This window comes from Scophthalmus maximus, chromosome 22 (assembly GCF_022379125.1).
Source record: "Scophthalmus maximus strain ysfricsl-2021 chromosome 22, ASM2237912v1, whole genome shotgun sequence".
Lineage (NCBI taxonomy): Eukaryota > Metazoa > Chordata > Actinopteri > Pleuronectiformes > Scophthalmidae > Scophthalmus > Scophthalmus maximus.
Genome location: NC_061536.1, coordinates 14,792,501 through 14,815,000, shown reverse-complemented (window position 1 = coordinate 14,815,000; position 22,500 = coordinate 14,792,501). Strand labels below are relative to the sequence as shown.

At 47.0% G+C, this 22,500-nt stretch overlaps 1 protein-coding gene across 1 annotated transcript in view; it reads right to left on the bottom strand.

The window, feature by feature from the left end:
- Positions 1-2,072: 2,072 nt before the first annotated feature.
- The window catches only part of LOC118291631 (zinc fingers and homeoboxes protein 2-like), a 60,473-nt gene continuing 40,045 nt past the window's right edge, over positions 2,073-22,500 (bottom strand). Inside the window, exons 3-5 of the mRNA XM_035619958.2 lie at positions 9,142-12,434; positions 7,244-7,398; positions 2,073-3,296 (exon numbers count right to left, since the gene is read on the bottom strand). Of these exons, the coding sequence (XP_035475851.1) occupies positions 7,248-7,398; positions 9,142-12,101 (3,111 nt within the window). The 5' untranslated portion in view covers positions 12,102-12,434 and the 3' untranslated portion in view covers positions 2,073-3,296; positions 7,244-7,247. The remainder of the gene's footprint in view (positions 3,297-7,243; positions 7,399-9,141; positions 12,435-22,500) is intronic.

The window sequence follows — 22,500 nt, the reverse complement described above, 5'->3', positions numbered from 1 at the left end:
TCCTCTGCTCCCTGAACCTGCAGAAACTCAGTCCACAGATCTTCTCCTTGGAACAGTTTCCTGATGAACTCTGGTTTTCTGTTTTGAACTGAGCCAAATGTTCACTGAGTGAAAATGAACTTGGCCGGTCACATTGTGTCACGCACCAACCAGCGAGCTACGCCGAGACAGAGAAGACGAACACAACGGAACAAAGGAGCTGACACGTGGCTCGTGGAAAATGTGATTGGCTGGTAACTTCCACAGGCCACGTTGGCCTGATCCAGAGAGTTGGTGTAAATCTTTCACTTTTCTGTCGACGACAGTTGGACGACGTGTGCACGGACTCGCTCCCTTAAACATTCAGACAGTTTCACAAACCCATTTCAGCATTTCACACCAAAAAAGCTCAAATACATTCAATCATATCATCAGAAAATATTCAATTGAAACTATACACTTGCAAAAATAAAAAAAGTCTCTTGGAAGCTTTTTTTTCTTAAGGCCGCGCGGCGCCGCTTTCCTCGTGCAGCAGCGGCGGCGGCGGCCGAGAGATTTCGTGACGCACGACGCTACAAGATTTAAAAAAAACAAAACAAATAAAACTACTGCGACTTGAAGCGAAAGAAACGAGCGTTGGCAGCGACGGATCCCGGCAGTCGGGGGCGGACGGAGTGGAACCTGCTGCTGCTGTTGTTGTTGTTGTTGTTGTAGTTGTTGTGGTTGTTGTTGTTGTTGTTGTAGTTATTGTGGTTGTTGTTGTAGTTGTTGTTGTTGTTGTGGTTGTTGTTGTGGTTGTTGTTGTTGTTGAGGCCAGCCCTGGGACGCACTTGTAAATACAGTATTTCAGATATATGTAGTCGTATCATCTTTTTAAATCTGACCGGGACACAGACAGAAACAATACGTAAAGAAGCTCATATCTCGTTTTTTTATTTATTTTTTATACTATTATTCGTTTTTTGTCGGAATGGAACTAGTTTCTCGACTAAAACCTACAGAGGCAACATGAAGTAATGTGTTGAATAAAAAGGCTATTTATCTTTCTTTATTCGTCGGTTTGTTGTTCATGAGTGTGATGATGACGGTGAGCGAGACGACAGAGAGGACGGGAGAATCAAATCAAACGAAGAAGAAACAGACGAGATATTAATGTTTGATTCAGGCAGCGTGATTCTGATTTAACTGTCGGGTGTGTGTGTGTGTGTGTGTGAGATCGTTACCATGGAATCCATTTGCGTCAGCCGCCATTTTGACAGTGTCAGTTTCTCAACTGCTTTGTGTTGTTGTTTGAAACAAAGATCCACGACAGACAGTCACTCGGTCGTACGAACACGTTCGTCAGAACTAGAAGTGCAGATTGGTTTGAGTTTCTTTTTTTTCTTTTCTTTGCTTTTCTTCAAAAAAGGGTTCAGACAGAGTGGCTACGATCATCATCATCATCATCATCATCATCATCATCATCATCATCATCATAATATAATAATAGCACTTAACTTCACTTCAGCACAGTAAAAAACAAGAAAGAAAACAGGTCCAAAGGTGCTTTTGTTTTTTAAAATCTGATTTGATGTGAAGCGAAGTCCCCCCTCCTCTTCCTCCTCTTCCTCCTCCTCTTCCTCCTCCTCCTCTTCTTCCTCTTCCTCCTCCTCCTCCTCTTCCTCCTCCTCCTCCTCTTCCTCCTCCTCCCCCTCCTCCTCCTCTTCCTCCTCCTCCTCCTCCTCCTCTTCCTCTTCCTCCTCTTCCTCTTCCTCTTCCTCCTCCTCCTCTTCCTCCTCCTCCTCCTCTTCCTCCTTCTCCTCTTCCCCCTCCTCCTCCTCTTCCTCTTCCTCTTCCCCCTCCTCCTCCTCTTCCTCTTCCTCTTCCTCCTCCTCCTCCTCTCAGCGGGGAGGTGGCGAGTCGAAGGAGAAGTGACTGAAGTTTTGCCAACTTGACGTTTTTTTCTAGTGGTTCCACTCTGGTTCGGTACAGAACGAGAAAAACACAAAAGAGATGGAGAAAGAAAGAAAGAAAGATTTCACTGCTGGCACCGGCTTTTAAAAAGTCCATCGACATGAGGAAAACAGAAAAAGGAGAAGAAGAAGAGTCAGATCTCGGAGGTCCGGGGGGACGAGTTGCTCCCATTTTTACAAAAATGTAACAAAATGTTTCCCGCAAAATTTTACAAATCTGTAGCAATACAGGAAAAACAAACAAACAAACAAACAAACAAACAAACAAACAAACATATGTCCTATATACAAGAAGAAGAAGCAGAAGAAGAAGAAGCCTTTTTTTCAAAAGTGTAGTGAGATGCAGCAGATTCCAGCTTTGGCACTCGGCGTTTGTAGTTTGTCGTAGTTTTCTACATGTTTTTTTTTTCTTGTTTGTTTGTTTGTTTGTTGAAATCCTTCCGTCCGGTTGGTCAGTGTGAACCAGTCAGACGGCTGCTGCAGGCGCACAGTCAGTGCTCCAGTTCGTCCTCATCATCCTCATCCTCGCGTCTCCACGGCAACACAGGTCACGCACAACATCACCTCAGCCACAACACGTCTCGACCTGCTGCGCGGCGTCACTCCGAGGTTAAAGTGCTGATCGTGAACCGAGCTTCTTCTTAAAGGGGAAGTTTAGATCAGGACCAAACAGAAAACGGTTTAGGAAGCGACAAATAAAATATATCTTTTCTTTAAATCAATAACAAATCATCCTCTTTCACTTCTCGCCTACAAACTAAACTTCTCCTTTAAACAGCAGCTCGGAACCAGAGAGACAAGTTTCAAACTACATCCAGTAACAAATTTGACCTGAATTTTCATGAATCCATCGATTAATAAAAGTATTTTGGGGATTTTTACGTGAAGAAAAACAGATTCCACCTCAGAAAGCAGCTTCAGTTCGTTGAGGACCAGGTCTCAGCTGGAGCCTCGTCTCTCGACGGGATCAACATTTACTCCAATTTAAATTTTACTGTAAAATGAGATTCACTGTGAGGAAGGAAAAGGTCTTGACCCTGAATCTCTCTTCAGATTTCCAATCAGGGCAAATTTAATAAAAATATCCGTGTATTAAAAAGAAGTAAAAAACTCATCTTCTTGTCGTGAACGTGGGGGGGGGGTTACCTCAGGTCGAGAGCAGGAGGAGGATGTTGTTGTGCGTGATCTGCAGTGCGACAATCAAAAGGTTTAAAAAGAAAGAAATCTGTAAAAATCTAAAATAATAAAGAAAAACAAAATCTGGATAAAAAAGTCTTTTGTTGCTCCGTTATTCTTCGTTTTCTTTCCTTCCGTGTTTCCAGCAGCAGCGATGGCGAAGACGACGGCGGAAAATCCTATTTGCACCTGAAATACACATGGGGGGGGGGGGGAGTACATTAAAAACTGTTAAATGTTTCCTGTTCAACAGAAATGTCAGTTTCAGAACTCAGATCATTCCCACCCCAAAAGAAAGTAAGAAACAAACCCACAAAAACAAAAGAGAGAAGTGGATTAAAGAGCGACGCTGGGAACTGGGACGTGTTGTGAAATGGTCTCATGGACGCGAGGGAGCGGCGCTGCTCAGACCCGGTACGAGGGGAAACTGAGCAGGACGGAACACAGAAGACGTTTTCTCACGAGCTAACGCTAACGGGCCCACGCTAACGGGCCAACGCTAACGGGCCAACGAGCTAATGCTGACGCAACATGTCAGTCTCAACAAAGACCCTAAGACCTCAAAGTGGAGCATCGTCAGAACCTCGTTTGCTCCTTGGACCTTCGGACTTCTCCGTTCGGTCCAAGGAGCCGGTCTGGGTCCCGATCCAACAATGATTCGGATGGTTTGGACTTTGGGGCCAATGACAGGAAGTTGAAGCAGCGAGTTGTCACAGAAGAAGAAAAGGAACCAGAAGAAGAAGCGTAAAGAGGAAACTGTAAAAACGCTTAAGAATGTGGACATTTCTTCTCTGAGAAGACGAGAGTTCCTCCGTACTGACGCACTCCGACCTGAGGTTCTCTCGTACAGTTCGTCACTGGAACCAGAAGTAACCGGATCAAATGTGAACAATGTAAGAAAAACAGGAGCGACTGCTTCAGGTTCTAATCTCCACTTTCCACAAACTCTGAATTAAAGATAAATCCATCTGCAGTTGAACTTTTTTCCAAACTTTAGAAACAAGAGTTACATTTCTAAAGTTGAATAATCCGACAGACGCGGTCGAGGCTGCAGACAACAAACAAAGACTCGAGCGCTGAACCCAAACTCAGGAGCTGAACAAACAAAGATGCTTTATAATAAATTCATAATTCAACCCACTCAGCATCTTTTCTCTCTTTACACACAAAACAACTGGAGAGCAGAAGATTATCACACAAGAGTTTCAGTCTAGACACTTTCTTCTTTTTCTCAAAGATCTGGATGTTGGTTCGGCTGTTGTTGGTTTTTGTAATAAAGACGTTATTATTTTCCTAATGAAGTGAATGAAAAACACCAGCGTCGTTTGTTTTCTCATATTTGATATTTTCTGTTTGTGCTGTTTAACTTTCTGCCGTTCGACTCAACGTTGACGACAACGGTTTGAGGAAATGATTAAATATGAACTGGAATAAATGCGTTACATGTGAAAAACAAAAGATCTCAGATCTTTATGATCTTTCTTCTCAGTTTCAGTTTCCAGCTTCAAATCCAATAATTTTCATTGGGACCTAAAAAAAAAAATCCAAAAAATTTAAAACTGATAAAAATGACAAAACAGAAAAAACAAAGTCTGCTTTTTCCATTTTTTTGGACGGTGTTTTTTCCTGGAAACAGGAACCAGGTAACGTTCGGCGTCGCCTCCGTGTTTCACACCAGAATCTCTGCAGCAGTTTTTAGGGCAATTAAACCTTCGTCCATATGCTACGACGGATGATAAGTTATTACGGGATGACGCTGCGCTCGGCTGATTAAATGAATCCCAGAGCGGCCGTGATTAGTGAGACAGGACAATGGATGGAACGCACACACACACACACACACACACACACACACACACACACACACACACGCACACACACACACACACACACACACAGACACGCACATACACACACACACACACACACACAGACACGCGCACACACACACACACACACACACACACACAGACATGCACGCACGCACACACACACACACACACACACACACTCACACAGACACAAAGACACACACACACACGCAGACACACACACACACACACACACACACACACACACACACACACACGTCTTTATCATACAACGTTGATTTGCGCTGCAGGAATTTGTTTTTGCTCCATGAAACGTGACGACTCTTTAATAAAATCCGCTCGATATCGTCACTCGTCATCTTGTTGCTGTGACCTCTGACCTCTAACCCCCCCGCCCCCCCCCTCCAGGGACGAGAAGAAAAAAGCTTTTAACGAAAGACAAAGTAAAAGATTTTTTCAATCCAGACATTTTATTCATCTTTTTGAAAACAGGTAATTCTGTGATTTCCTTTTGCTACATTCAATAAATTTGCCCTTTTCGTTCTCGCTCTGTTTATTAAAAACGTGTGAAAGCGTTTCTTTTTCCGCAGGTAATTAATTTCGGATGTGCTATTCTTCATATTCCTGGTGAATACTTGTCTCTTTTGTCCGGCGCGTTGCCTTGGCCTTCTCCCAAAACAACAGAGTTATGATTAAAACACAACAATAATCTGCGGATGATGTTTATTTCATTCTGACAACGTTTTTGTGGAACAGTTGAAAAACTTTAATTCCCGAGATGAGAGATTTACACATTTGAAAAAGCTCCTCGTCAACAGACAAGTGAAGTATTTTTATTTAACAGAAGTGAAAGTGTCCGAGCTTCAGACTCAGACGTTCACTGACAGGAAGAGTTCTATTTATTAATCCACCGATACTGTTGGTTTTTCAAAACGCTGCATATTGATTATTGATTTTATCTGTCAGGCGCTGATTGTTTTAATCTTTTTCTTTCCAAGAGAAAGTGACAAGTGAGGAGCCGAGGCTCCACCTCGCTGGTGAATATTCATTTGAACAGAGGAAACATTTCAAACTTCCCGTCTTCTGTCAGAAGCGACGGTGGAGACTCTGGCGTCGCACTCTGCCCCCGGTGGAGGCTTTTATCTCTCACACTCCACCACCCGGGGGGTCTGCTGCTATTTTTGGCCTCCAAAAAAACACTTTTCTTTTTTTCCCCTCTTCTTCTTCTTCTTCCTAATTTTTCCTGAAGTTGGCGTTGGTCGCGGAGCAGCCGCAGCCAAAACTGACACAGCTACACACACAGCCGGTGACGGGCTGGAGCAGGTTTGTTTGTGTTTGTTGCCTGGGAATCGAGCTGTTGGCTCCAACACTGACAGACGACGGGGGCCGGCGGGGGCCTGCGGGGGGCGGGCGGGGGCCAGCGGGGGGCGGGCGGGGGCCTGCGGGGGGCGACGGGGGGCGACGGGGGCCGGCAGGGGGCCGACGGGGGCAGCGGCACAGAACCGTCTGCACATTTATGACCTCGTTACGATTAAATGTTGAAGTCGGATTGTGCAAGATTTTTTTTTGACGTGCATCAATCTCACATATTGTCCTATAATTCTACATCTTATTTTTTTGTGTCTGAACTTTTTTTATTAAACCTCATGTGGTATCTGTCACCTGACCAATGTTGATCCAGTGTTCGGTCTCTTTTAGCTCCGTGTTTGTTCTCCACCACCTCCTCAAAGGAAACTACAGCCCGACCGATATATATCGGTATCAGCGTTGATGTTCACCGATACAATATATTTTATTGTACGGAAAACAATGCAGAAAAATGTTAGTATTTTTCGTGAAATAAATTATGTTTATTTTCTTAATTCAAGTTCCATATATCTGGTTGTATTTGTATTTTCTTTTTATTTATAGTAATTTATGATCAAATTTCTGGTTAAACTAAAATATTAAGCCTCAATTACATTTCTTTGTCATGAAAGTTTGACGAATCATTGACAGATTAAAATACATTTATCGGTATTATTGTTCTCCCTAATATCAATATCAGCGTTGGTCCCCAAAAATCCATATCTGCCGGACTCTTAAGGAAACATCTGCTTCGCTGACTGAAATCACGTCACTTTCCTCCATGTGAAAACCTGCAGCTGCAGAGTCAGTTGCTCAGAACAGTTTCTACATTATGACCTCGTTACATTCAAATGTTGAAGTCAGATTTTTGACAGATTGCATTTGAAGATTTTTATTAGTCAACCGTCGACAACCAGACGAAGCAGAATCCATCGATCGAGCCCCGGCTCCTCTCACCGTTTTATCCCGTCAGCCTCCCGGACGCGTCGTCCGCCATCTTCCTCTCTCGGTCCAGGAGCAGATCCCGTCCTCTCCTCGCCCGTCCGTCCTCCAGCCACCTCCCGAACACTTCCCTCGCTCCGCCCATCACTCCCCCGTTCTGCTGCCGCAGCCTGTCGATCAGTTAGAGGTTAACAACACGTTACTCAAAGGTTTAGTGTGAAGGTTTTAGTGGCCTCTAGTGGTGAAGGTGCAGATTGCACGTGTTTCTACGACCTGAAATATAAAATGTTGAAGTGAAAAAGCAACGTGTGATGTTGGTTCCTCTGATGCTTTTCATCGCAGATCCTAAAACATGTATTTGTTTAAAATTGCTTCCTTTATAGCATTTTTCTTTATTTATCAAACATTTAGAGAATACAATTTGATTTCTTGAAACTTTTTAAACATTAATGTTGGTATTCATGTCTTTTCTTAATTTTAATTTGTCTTCCCAGACAGAAATCTTTGCTCTGTTGAAAATGTTTGTTTTATAAAAATATGAAATAAATTGGCAGATAGATTCCATATGGGAATTTAATTACTACAGATATTAAAAATGTAATATCTCTTTCCATAGACTCTCACATGTAACCACTAAACCAAGATGAAAAAGGATCTCTGTATTTCAGAATGTAATTTATATCACTTTGATATTTAAATGCTCACAATCAGATTCAACACAAGTGGAACATTTGTAATTTTAATCATAATGAAAATATAATCTTTATAATTTGTTACCGATGGAGGACGTTTTCTTCATGTAATGTGAAAAACAATAAAGTTAATCAACTGTGACAATCATGTCGGAGTCAATAACAAAAATCTAATTTAATTTGGTAAAAAAAAAAAAAGTTTAAATTTGATTTTAAATTTAATTTAAATAGGAAAAACATATCTGTAGTATACGTTTGCATTGATGTGTCATTATCTCTCTTGTTGTCTGTACATCACAAGGCGAACTGCACCCGAGGCAGGAGGATTTCACAGCCTGAGCCTGAACCGCGGCGTCGACTCACGGGAAGAATAAAAATGTTAGCGGAGATATTGGTTTCCAACCTAATGGCTCGGTTATTTGACTAAAGATGTCCCAAGCTCCTGGAAATCGCGTGCAGACTAAATGAAGCGCAGCTGATTTTTCAGGTTAATGTCCTGAAAAAACAATACGAGGAAACAACAGCGCGATCCCACAGAGAGGAAGAAGAGAATTTATTTTTTTATGGGGGGGGGGGGGGGGGGGGGGGGGTGCACAGGTCACCACAAAATGTGTCAACGGGTCGGAAAAGAGGCCGCAGACCAGTGAACGAACAAAACATCAGCGAAGAAGACGTTGTGGCGTTTTGGGCTGCGTGAATGAAACCGACGACTCTTTGTTGCGTCGCAAAGGAACAAGTACAACATGTGGACAACATGAAACACCGTAGAAGTTCTTCATTACAAATGTTGTCTTCACAATTGTCGCAAATTGGAGAAGCAGGGTTGTGGATAGAGCCTGCAGCCTCCACTAGGTGGCAGTATATTAATTGAATTTCCAGCCTGGGTCAAGTTACGCTTCAACGTGTCAAAGTAAAAGAACAAATAAGATATTTGAGACTAATTCAGGGTTGGAAGAGTTACTACTGGTCTTTATATACTGCTGGTTAGTTCAACAATGAGTCGCATTATTATCTTCATTGGATATTTACATTATCGCATATTTACATGCCTGTAACCAGGGACTCTGGTCAGAAAACAAACACAAGTAGACACATGCACAAAACGAAAGAATCTCGAAATTGTTTGACTAACAATTGAAGAAGACCGTTAACCTTTAACGGCCACATAAAGGCAAAATAAATCACTTCAATAATATTAAATCTGATCCTGTGAATACGCACCTTCCAGCGAACCGGCCGTGGACGTCATCGTGCTGTTGGCTGATGAGGCTGTTGGTGCGCTGCTCCATCAGCCAGCCCAACTCCACCTCCAGCAACTTACTGCTGCTGCTGTTGTTTGTCATGGCTCCTTCCTGAAAGCGCTGGATGATGCTGGAGGGAGCATGTTCGGGGGAGCGTACCGGCGGCCCCTGTCCTCCGTTTACTCCGTTGTTGTTAAAAAGTTCCGTCAGGTCCATGCTGCCGCTCTGCAGCCGACTGTCGTTGAACCAGCGGGCGAGGTCGGCGCGAGCCAGTCCTGTCCGACCCTCCAGCTGGCTGAACTCCTCAGGGGAAGGCCACCGAGTTTGAGCAAAATCGTCCTTGAGGAGCGCCAGCGATCGGCTGTCTGGAGGCACTGAGAAGGAATTGGGGTTGGGGACGGAGGGTGCAATGATGGGCATAGTGTGTGTAGGTGGCGGAGGGCTTTTACGACGGCCCCCACCAGTGCTTGGTTTGTGAATCCCGTTCAGCTTTAGAGTTTGGTGCTGCTGTTGCTGCTGATACAGTTGTTTCTCAGTGAGGGCGGCGATGCCACCCACGCCGATCCTCTTGGTGCCCATGGAGTTGATAAGTGCTTGTTCCAGGTTGTCGCGTAAAGCGCGACGCTCCGCGAACCAGCTGTCGATTTCCTGGTGGGACAGACGGGTGCTGGCAGACAGATTGTCCACATCGTTGTGTGTTGGGAAGCTGTTCCTCAAGAAGTTCTCCTCCAGGATCTTAAGCTGATCTGCTGTCTTTCCTTTCATTCTCTCCAACAAGGGAAACTGGGTCAGCACAGAGGACTTTTGCTGAAAATCTAGTTTTGGTGATGCCGGCGGCCGGTCACCATCCAAATGTATAACTCCATTGTTGTGAACAGAGCTCTGATTGTGGGGCCATTTGCCATCTGTGCGAGACGTCCCATTGGCCTCTGCCAGAGGAGTTAGTACCTTGTCTCCTCTGGGGTAGCTGGCTTTCAGATCCACTCCTTGCTGCTCTTTTAGTTTCTTGACATCCAGGGTGAACCCCGAAATCTGTGGAGGGGCTTTAGCTGGAGCACGAATGGACTGAATAATGGTCGGCCTCCTTATCTGTGGGCTGATGAGTGGAGGGGAGTTCGGCAGCTTCACATCAGCAGCCGGCAAAGCATGCGTGTTGGGGTGCTTTTCTTTGGAAGCAATGGAACTGCGAGGAATAAGTAAAGAGTTTTGAAATGAAGGGGCAAAGATTGGCGGGGGAGCTATCGTTCGCCTGGTTAAGGAATCTGGAAAGACTATGGAGGGCAGTGACACTACCGGCTTTGTTTTGTGGCTTCCTAATGTTGAGAGAATCTTCCCTTTGGACAACAAAGATGGTGATGATGACGGTGGTGGCATCAAAGGCACAGCAGCGGATGGCCTCTTCATCTCTGTGGTGACCAGAGGAACTGCTACAGGCCTCTTCATCTCCATGGGAACAGGAGGTGGCGCCATCGGGAGGCGGTCTTTCGGGGGAGGAGGGGGAGGAGGTGGAGCCATGAGGCCCTTGTCTTTTGGGTCGCCAGAATGGGGGGCAACTGCCATGATGGGTCGCTTAGACTCGGGGCCAAACACTGTCGTCAGGTGTGCTGGTAGGGGTCGTTTAAGGGTGTGGCTGGAGCCAATGGCGACTCCAGCCGATGTGGTGACTACACTCAACCCATTGCACGTGGTCGTCCGGACGTGAACTGGATGCCCGACTGTGGTGTGGACGACTGGATGCTGGGAGGCTTTGGCAGACGGCTGAGTGCAGGGGCTTGTAGGCAGGATGGTGAACGTTTGATGGGCAGGAGGGATGGAACCATTGAACATTTTCTTTCTTGCTTCCTCCACCTCCTCCGGGGACCAGGTGATGCCTTGCTTCAGCCGCTGGGTGGTGAACCAGACTTTGATCTGTTCCTCCGGGTGCTTGGAGGCCGCCGTGAGCCACGAAAGCTCAGCGTGTGTCGGGTAAGGAAACTTGCTGAAGGAGGTGATCAATGTCAGGTTGTCGTCTAATGAAGGGTTATATTTGGTGGTGTTCAAGGGAACAGCTATTTTTGGTACAGAGTTAAAGTTGGGCGGGCGCTGGAGCATTGGGGTGACATGGGAGAGCCCTTGAAGGATGGTGGGTTCCGGGATGATGACTGTTCCGTTGATGTTCACTGCTGTGATCTGATCCTTGTGGATCAGACCATCCAGCTGGCTCTTCAGGTCGCCCCCCTTAGAGAGCGACTGGATATGACCCGGGGTTTTCACCATTGTAGATATACAAGGTGGTAACACTGTTGAGCTGTGGCTGCCTTCACCCGGTTCATTTGTCACTTCACATTCAAATGAGTTGTCTTTGCCTTCGATTGTCTGCTCTAAAATAGTCTGATTGTTCACTTTTGTCCGCTTGAACTTGAAGTTGGTCTCGCCCGGGTGCTGGCTGTCGTTGTGCTCCGTGAGTGAGTCAAACTTCTTGGTGTTGAAGTTGCACACAGCACAGAGGTACAACGGGTTGAGGATGACGTTGGGGTGGCTTGAATCCACATGCTCTTTAAAGTCGTTCAGGTTCTGCGTGGAGAACGTGCAGTATTTGCACTCGTACCCTCTGGACATCTTTCTCCGGGACGCCGGGTCAGATTCGGCCTCTCCCCCGTCCGTCTCCTCTCTGGCTTCTACACTTTCGATGACAGGAGGTGGGTCTTCTCCACCCAACCCCTCCTCTTGTTCTAATGGCTCAGGGTTTTGGTTTTCCACTGGTTTTGGGAACGTCTGCTGGTCTGGATTCTCTGGCTTCTCCTGCTGGACGACTTGACTCTTCTCTGCAGATTCACATGATTCTGAATTGTCCGCCATGTTTTCTGTGTCCATCACCTCCTCCGGTTCGTCTGGCTCTTTGGGCAGGTCACTGATGACCCGAACCATGCAGGGGGTGGAGGACTTTCTCCGGCTGGACATGACGGTTGCTGCTGCTGGTGACAGTGTCGGTGCTGGTGTTGCTGATTGCGTTGAAGATATTGTGGTTTTTGGCTGCTGCTGCTGCTGGTGTTTGCCAAGGACGTCAGCGTGTCGGTGTGTGACGGGGTCTTACTGGGGTGGATCGGAGCTGGTGGTCGTGGATACCGGTATGCGGGTGGAGGTGGCGTCTCCAGCGTGAGGGAGGGAGGGCGAGAACCGGCTTGTGGCGCTGGCCCAGGCCCGGTTGTGCAGTGGCGTCTCCCGCTCACTCGCAGTGTCAGCTGTTGACCGGGGCGTCATGGGAGGGCATCACAGACGGCAGCGGCGCTCAAGCTGTGCAGAGACAAAACAGAGCAGAGCAGGAAACGACATGTTAATATTGTTTGTGTTCAGCGAGCTGCGTGGCAGCAGCCATCGGGGGAAAAGCAGAGAAAAACACATGTTAGACTGAAGTCATGTTGATGTTGTTTGTGTGTGATCTGCTGCATTCACCCCGAATAACACAGAGAACAGGAACATGCCTGATGGGCAGTGACAGAAGGGGAGAAACAGAGCATTTGCACTTTTGTGCAAACAGGCAAACTAAAGCGTTTGGTTGAAACAAACAAGTTATTTGAGAGACGTGAGATGAAACAACAGCAAACGTCACCAAGATTCTGTTTCAGGACTGTTCTGCACCTCGGATCAAAGGTTCCTTCAAACACCGTTAATGTGAAACAATGAATCCAAAGCTGCTGAAAACCTGGTTTCAAATCTAAAGTGTTTCTCTACAACCTTAGATTCAATAACCGATATTATATAACGATAACAAACCTATGAGGTTCTGTACGAGGTGTATGAGGTGAAGTAAACTTCAGGTTTACGTCCCACGAAGCTGGTTCTCTTCTCACCGCTGTAAATCACCATGGCAACTGATGCTGAACGGCCCTAACAAGCAGGTGGCGAAGTTGGAGATAAGAGATCAGTCACCGGTCACCGACGACTGACCGGTCAGATGTCATATTATATTATAACGTCCGCAACAACTGGACGAGTCCGCGTGGTCGTTACGCAGCTACACATCAAAGATGAAGGTTTGGTCACGAAGCGCCCCCCCCCCCTCCCTCGGGCCACGTGTCGATGTCATCACTCGCCCTTAAACACCACAGGTTTAATCCGATAACAGTGTTTGCTGACGACGCCAAGACAAGAAGTCGTCCGACTGACAACTCGGGAGCGAGCCGGCGGAGAGCCACTTTAATCAGGACGCACTGTTCCCGGCCGGTCACATGCAAATGCAATAAATTGAAGAGTAACTACAAAAGACTAAAAAAAAAGAAAGGAAAAAACTCTCCAAACTCCAAAACCCCATTAAAAAGACATTAAGCGTCTTTCATACTTTGGGGCAAAGACAACTTCACAGGATAATTAGCCTGTAATCATGTAATAAGAGAGACTCTGTGATGAGATCTCCTGACAGCTATCATCCACACAATGAACAGAGGCAGGGAGGGAGGAGTGAAAGGAGGACAAAGGGAGAGAGCAGGTGAAAAGGGAGAGAGAGAGAGAGAGAGCAGGCACAAGGCAGAAGAGGTTTTAAACTAGGCCACGGCCTGGAAGACGAGAGACGACGAAGAGGAGGAAGATAAATATAAAGAGGAGGAGGAGAAAAGGGACGAGAGAGAGTTTAAAGAAAGACGGAGAAAAAAAAGTTTAACGCTTCGTTGGAATATCACAAGAACAATATTATAAAATGAGATTTTTTTTTCTTTCTATCGGCGAAGTTGAAGAAGTCCTGGGGGGGGGGGGGGGGGGGGGGGGGGGGGCTGTTCTTCGTCCCCAGGGTGTCACTTCACGTTGGACATGTTTCATCCTTTCACAGGAAGTGTCCGTTTGAACCGTTGCCCCGAGCAACCGCACTCAGCCAATCCTACGTCATTACGAACCTCATCTCACGCGTTCGTCCTCGTGAAGCAGCTGTGGATTCCTCAGGTGACGGGAACGATTCAGACGAAGCTCGTCCATAAACCCACGACTTAACATGTAAAACGGAGAAAGGTTTTCTCACCGATACAGAAACGTGAGGCCGTGCTACTTTTCGTGGTGTTGTTTCCTGGTAAAGTTAATATCTATATTTCACGATTGTAAATTTCTACCGCCACATCACTTCTTTGCCGTTTTCCAGAGAAGAGTTCTCTTTGAAATCCTGAGACGATGCCTCGTATGTTAACTCCAGTTCCGACATCAAGGAGTTAAACAGAAGTAGATATATAAATAAAATCTTGGCAGTTTGACGAGTTCAATGTTTTTTTGGCGACGACGATGAGAAGTCCAGGTGTTCCAGGCGGGCGTCCAGAATTCATAGGATCATAGTTATACACAACATGTATAATAATAAAAAACAAAAAATCAATAGGTTAATAATCAAGGAAAATACTAAATAATAACAACAACATTTTAAAAAACCACGGTCGGATTAAAAATACTTCAAGTCGGAGATCCAGCTGCTGCCAGAGGTGAAGGAGGAAGAAGAGAGAGACGGACGAGTTGAAGAGGAGAGAGAAGGACGAGTGAGCAGGAGCCAAGGAAACGGGAAGAACGACGCGCGAGAGAGAGAGAGAGAGAGAGAGAGAGAGAGAGAGAGAGAAGGAGGAAGGAAACAGAAATCAGACAGAGCTGATGATTGGCCTCCTCGCTGGAGGGTCGGGACCTGACCTGTACGGTCCTGAGAGGCGTCCCGCACGTAATCACTACGTACAGTGTTGGTGCACAGGGGGATCGTTCAGTAATCATGTGGAACATAATACAACTGCAGCAGTGATTTTAAAAGAGGCAGGTGAGGTCAGTTACTTCCTGGAACCACAAAACGAAACCTCCACGTCCTTCCTCTCACCGACAGACCGACGTCACGACTCCTCTCCTCTGAGACCTCGGGGAGCAACTTCCGACCAGGACGGGACACATCATTCCTCTGAAGTGACACCGGAGGAAACGCGAGCGGATCGGGCGGCTGGGGGGAGGAGAGGAAATGAATCTCAAGACTTTCACCTCCGTCAAGGGCAAAGAGAAACCATCAGTCTCAACCACAAACTGTCTTTCAGCACGTTGAGAGGAAACGAGGGCGAAGGGCGTCGAGGAAGACGTGAAACAACCCAGATGGAAACAAAAAAAGAAAAGGAGGTAATGAGGAAATATCTTGGGAAATGAAATGAGAAATTAGGAGGACGGAAGGCAGAGCGGAAGGAGCCAAGTGTTGCTAATAGGAGGGTTAAAGACGTTTTACTGGAACAAGGGCAAACTGGAGCAGACGAGGGCTTTTCAGGGGGGGGGGGGGGGGGGGCTCCGAGTCGGGACGTCCGTAAATCATCCTGCGACCAACAGCTCAGAGACTTGAGAGATTCACCGAGACGAACAAACACGAGGCATCAGATCGTGTGATCCGAGAACACGTGTGAGCTTCCTCCAGCGGTTTCACAGTAAGGAGACTGTTGAGCAAGTTGTTGTTTTCGCAGGTTGTCCAAACTGACAGCGGTTCACGTTGAAGCGACAAAGACGTGGAAGTTGCTGTGACTGTGTGAAAACCCAGCAGGTGTCGTCTAAACGAGGTGCGATCAGAGTTCTTACTGCTCCTGACGGGAGCGCCTGTCGACCGGGACCTTCAGTCATCGCCTGCCACTTCTTCCTCTTCCTCAAAAGGTTTGACTCAGTGGAGGAGATTCATGGAGTGGCGCCCCAGACCGGGACCTCCAGGGACCCAAGGCGACGACCTCCGAGTCCAAACCACGTCCTGTTTTGGCTCGTTACCGCCGCGGCCTCTGAACTCTGCGCCCGTAGAGGAGGCCGGACCGCCGCCCTTTTCAGAGAGCGTGACCACGATCGTTCCGTGACGACCAAGGACTTTTGTGCCGACACAGATTTGTAACAAACACAATCGACGTCTTCTCTGTCAAACAAACAAACTAAGGTATTTTTCGTCCTTTACTTTGGAAGAATCGTTGGACAAAGGGCGCTGAAAGAGTCCGATGAGTGTTTCTGTGTGAAGTTAACCTGAAGGATACTGTCAACACTCGTTGTTTCAGGGCGAACGTCCGCCGCTGCTTTCACATTAAACTACATGGACTCTGAAGTGCGTGAGTTGTTTCGTATCACAGGTGAACCAACGGTCGTTCCTGATTGATACTCGATTCGTTTCATTAGGCCGATACCGACCCGGGGGATTGGATCTCATCACGAGATCAAGACTCTGGACTCGACCTCTTGGTTACTGAGTCAAGACGGGACGTTCGGACGTGAACCAGTCACCAGGAAGGAACGACTGGAAGTTTTGAGGCCACTTTCTTTCAGGACGACGAGGCTCAGGACCTGAAGCGTCCCTGTGCCCCCCCCCCCCCCCCCCCCCCCCCCCCAAGTGCTGCCTGGCTCCGTGGGGCTCCGTGGCCACGTCTCAGTGTAAGTGTTTGTGGGGCAGCTCGATGATTGATCAATGGGTTCCTTTGTGTGGCACCTCGTGGTGCTAATGCATCATTAACACCGCTGGCAGTAGGACCCGGCTCATCGCAGAGGGCCGGGCTATTTGCAGCAGCTTTCTCTTCAGCTTATAGAGATCCAAATCTCACCCGCGTTATATAAGAGTTCTGTGAAAAACCTAGCGAAGGGACACGATGATGAGTTTTTTATCAGGTTGTTTCGGCCGGCCGCTCATTCAGGAGCTGCCGTCTGTCGGAGTTACCGACATGCGAAATCCAGACAAGGGATTGAAATCACAGACATAAACACTCCCTCCTGACAGATAATCCACCCTAACAGGGCTGCAAGTAGTTCTCTGTGAAACTGTAAAAGAAAGAATCAGGTACCTGATAATGATAATGTGACAACACCATCTGCAGATTCATCAAGGTCTTTACCAGGTCAGGTCAAGAGTCAACTCAAGATACTTCAGAATCGAAGAGGTACTTTGGGATGAAATTCAAGATTCTGAGAAGAGAAATTCTCTAATCTACAATAACTACGTTGTTCTAAAAAGACGTTTCCCTGGTTGGAAAAAAACAACTGAGCCTCTTCAAGCTTGTTACTCGGAGAACGTTTACCTCCGTCGAGGCTGATGAAGACAGAACGTTTAACTGGAGCTACAGATGAAGACAGAACGTTTAACTGGAGCTACAGATGAAGACAGAAAGTTTAACTGGAGCTACAGATGAAGACAGAACGTTTAACTGGAGCTACAGATGAAGACAGAACGTTTAACTGGAGCTACAGATGAAGACAGAACGTTTAACTGGAGCTACAGATGAAGACAGAACGTTTAACTGGAGCTACAGATGAAGACAGAACGTTTAACTGGAGCTACAGATGAAGACAGAACGTTTAACTGGAGCTACAGATGAAGACAGAACGTTTAACTGGAGCTACAGAAAACAAAACTCCTGGTGGAGGTAAAGAGATCAACAACATCTTCCCGCAAGGAAACCTAGAGAGATGCCAACCAAGTCACGTTGACAAGCTCAGATCCATACAGACGCAGACATTTCCAATCGACTCGGAGAACAAGTTCGATCATCGTGAAACTCATCCCCACTTTCTTCATCACAACTGGTTCCGTGGGAAAAGCGCTACATCCTGGGAGTCGGGCAGCAGCAACATCGAGGATGCAAGCTGCCGTTAAATCCCAGAAGAAGAGGACGACAACGACGATGAAGAAGACCCCTGGCCCCCCCGCTTTGGTTTTGGACTCCTTCGCTTTCTTCCAAGTCTCCAGGGATGCGTCATGTTAAAGAACGAGAAACGACATAATGACGAGGTGATGAAATGAAGTGGAAACTCCTGTGACAGTTTCTAGATCAGAGTCAGAGTCACGGACCTGAGACGAGTGAGTGAAAAGCCTCTCGACCCCGGAGTGGGAACCGCAGGCCGAGGCCAAACGGCACTTTGTAGCGTTTAGATAACGTGGAAGTGTGAAGCCGCTACATGACTGATGGAGTCTTGTGAGACGATGTGATGTGCCGGTGAGAACAAAGACGGCTTTTCATTGGCAGAGAAACCTTGAGCGGGAAGGTTTAAGGTTTCCGGTGATTTGCTGGATAATCGGAGCCTCGCGCCGCCGCGGGTCGAGTCTGCCCGAGCACTTGTATCAGAGCGTCTCAAGGTCGAGAGCCTGCGGAGCTGAATACGAACGACACCAATCAATCGCTCTCCTCCATCTGTCACCCGTCACTCACGTTCTATCTGTAGTTACATTACATCTTCAAATGTGGAGAAATGTGTAGTTCTGATCAATGTGTGACAATGTGAATCTCGTGCCACTGGAGGATTATTGTGTTTGAAGTTTCAGTCTCATTTCAATTTTTGGTTTCGCATCATATTTCATTTGATTTGATTCGTTGACATTTAAATAAGCCAGAGTAGAGACGGAGTGTAGTGTGTGACGCCGCATATGATCAAGACATTCTGATCATAAAACCAGAATAATGTGAGAACGCATGTTCCTACTCTGAGGGGGTCAGAGGTCAAGGTCAGGGACAGTCAGGACAAACGTCCCACACACACACACACACACACACACACACACACACACACACACACACACACACACACACACTGTACGTGACCTCCAGCTGTCACGACCGACAATTGCAAGAAACACACAAACACCCCCCAGCATCACACGGAGCTGGTTTAGGAATGCAACACGCACAGACACACACACACACAATTATAAACACACCTGACATTCTATCAATTTTTTTTCTCCCTTGGCAAACTGTCTGCCCCCGCGACCATGAAAAATGAATGAAATACAATTAGCAGCTTTAAAGAACTTCATCAAGGCCAAGGCCTCCGTCCACACAGCCCCCAGACCCCACCGCACACACACACACACACACACACACCACACACACCACACAGACACACACACCACACATACACACACACACCACACCACACAGACACACACACACACACACACACACACACACCACACACACCACACAGACACACACACCACACACACACACACACACCACACACACACAGACACACACACACACACACACACACACACACACACACACACACACACACACACACACACACACACACACACACACACTCTGCAGTGTCCTTGGACCGAGCGACCAAACACAAACATCTGTCAGAACAAACCATCACGACTCTGCGGCTTTGAATTTTTTAAAGAAATAAAAACTTTTTAATTTTCTTCTTGCCGACCCTTAAATTTTTTCGTTTTCCGTCTCGGAGCTCGACTCTTTGCCCTCGTCCCCGCCCGCCCCTCCATCCCTCCACCCTAACATTTAATTGATGCAGTGACTCATTAAAAAGTGAAGGGTGGAGGGGGAGGCAGAGAAAAAAATTAGGAAAGAGACAGAGAGAGAGAAAGAGAGACAGAGGAGAGAGCGGCGCTTCATCTCCATGGCGTTACCATGGCAACAGCAGCGCAGGAGAGACGGCGAGGTGCCCTTCTGCCGTCGCAGCGCCTCGCCGCCGAATATTAAACCAGAGCCTCTACGCTCAGGTGCTAATGAGGAAGAAGAGGAGGAGGAGGAGGAGGAGGAGGTGAAGAGGAGGGAGGTCAGGAGGGAGGAGAGAGGGAGCGACAGTGAGGAAGAGAGGAGAGGAGGAGGTTCTTCTTCTACAAGAGGCGACAGAAGAGGAGGAGATGTGAAGAGGGGAGGTCAGGAGAGGAGAAGAAGAAGAGAAGAAGTGGGATCAAGGAACAAGAACAGGTGGCGAGTGGAGGAAGAGAAGGAGAGGAGGAGGAGGAGAGAAGGTCAGGGAAAGGTGAAGAGGGCAGGAGGGAAGAACAGAGGAGGACAAAAAGAAGAGAGGAGTCAGGAGGGAGTGAAATGAAAAGGAGGACACAGGAGAGAGAGAGAGAGAAGGACGAGGGAAGGAGAGCAGGTCACAGCCTGGACAGGAAGAGGGAGGAGGAGAGATGAGAAGAAAGAAGGGAGGATCAGGTAAAAGATGGAGAAGAAGGTCAGAGGAACGGGAGAGGAGAGGAGCAGCATGAAAAGAGGAGAAGGGATCGTGGACGAGTCTCCACAAGGTTCCTCCGTTTCCCGGGAAAAGTTCCCGCCAAAGTAAACCCTGAGCAGCTGGAGGAGGGCGTTACCGGCGGTGACGGGACCAGAGGGAGGAGCCAGTTAATATCAACACACGAGAAACATGCAACCGTACAAACACTACGGGGGAAAATCATGTTGGGAGGCTCCGCCCCTCGACCCCGACACGCTACCACGTGTCAGATACGTTTTAAGAAACAACATCTTCATGTGTAACACGGAACTCTGTTATTGTTTAGAGGAATCAACAAGTTTGGTGAAAGTTCGTCTGAGCAAATATATGATACTGACGGAAAACATCCACCACGACGTTACATGAGGTCTAAGAAGTAAAAACGGCGTTTTCCATTCTGAGAACAAGTGAAGATGGAAAGAAGGACAGAAAGGAACGACTGAGGAGTTTGGATCCAGAGGACGATCCATGACCCGGGTCCAGAGTCTGATGGACACCTGAACATCTCAGAGGAGAGGAAGGAGGGATGAGGAAGACAAAGGGACAAAAGGAGAAGTAAGAAGAAATAAGGAGGGAGGGGAGGTGAAGATAAAGGAGAAGAGGAGGAGAGGAAGGAGACAAGGAGGGAGATGAGAAGAAGGGAGGAGAAGTGGAAACAAAAGAGAGGAGGAAGATTAAAGGGAGAGAGAGAAGAGGGGATGAAAAGAGGTATAGAGAGAACGAGTCAATAAAACATGCATGAGACAGTGTGTGTGTGTGTGTGTGTGTGTTCAACTTATGTTTGTGTTGTTCTGTTTGTTTGACCTTTAAAAGGTGTCTTCATCACTTCCTCATCACCTGTGTGTGCATCAATCAATATATGTATATAGATGTATACACACATACATATGAATATATACGCAGGTGTGTGTGTGTGTGTGTGTGTGTGTGTGTGTGTGTGTATGCCTGAATCCTCCTCTCATGTCTCTGCGTGTCCTCACGTCACGTGTAAATATTTCCCAGCGTATGCGTGCATGACTGTCTCCATATGTGGACGTGTGTCTTCACGTGTGTGCGAGTCTGTGTGTGTGTGTGTGTGTGTGTGTGTGTGTGTGTGTGTGTGTGTGTGTGTGTGTGTGGTGTCCTCAGCTCACTCAGCTCCGTCTCCATCCAGCCATGAGCTGCTATAAGCCTGAGAGACTCTGCACACACTTCTATTCACTTGTATATAGGTCAGTGCAGCCGGTCCACGACGAGAGTCACCGTGACGACAGACGCCGCGCCGCCTCACGACGTGTCGCAACGAGGACGTGACCACGAGAACAACGTACAGCGTTGAAGAGATGGACAGGTACACATAAACATTAATTGATAAATGAAAAAATATAAATATATACCAGTGACAATGAACACTTCAATACAGTGAACGCCTCGATACAGTGACAGTTCCGACCTGATGCTGCGTTCAGAGAAACTAAAGCAACATGTTTATGTTTAAACGTTTCCTCATTCGTATATTGATTAAAACTCCAAACATTTACCGAACCAGAAATGACAGTGAACACATCGATACAGTGACAGTGAACGCCTCAATACAGTGGCAGTGAACGCATCGATACAGTGACAGTGAACGCCTCAATACAGTGGCAGTGAACGCATCGATACAGTGTCAGTGAACGCATCGATACAGTGTCAGTGAACGCCTCTATACAGTGAACGCATCGATACAGTGTCAGTGAACGCCTCTATACAGTGAACGCATCGATACAGTGTCAGTGAACGCCTCTATACAGTGAATGCATCGATACAGTGTCAGTGAATGCATCGATACAGTGAACGCCTCGATACAGTGAACGCCTCAATACAGTGTCAGTGAACGCATCGATACAGTGTCAGTGAACGCCTTGATACAGTGACAGTGAACGCATCGATACAGTGAATGCCTCGATACAGTGACAGTGAACGCATCGATACAGTGACAGTGAACGCATCGATACAGTGACAGTGAACGTATCGATACAGTGTCAGTGAACGTATCGATACAGTGTCAGTGAACGCATCGATACAGTGTCAGTGAACGCCTTGATACAGTGTCAGTGAACGCATCGATACAGTGTCAGTGAACGCCTTGATACAGTGTCAGTGAACGCATCGATACAGTGTCAGTGAACGCCTTATACAGTGAATGCCTCGATACAGTGTCAGTGAACGCCTCGATACAGTGACAGTGAACGCATCGGTAGAGTGACAGTGAACGCATGGATACAGTGACAGTGAACGCATCAATACAGTGTCAGTGAACGCCTCTATACAGTGACAGTGAACGCCTCGATACAGTGACAGTGAACGCATCGGTAGAGTGACAGTGAACGCATCGGTACAGTGACAGTGAACGCATCAATACAGT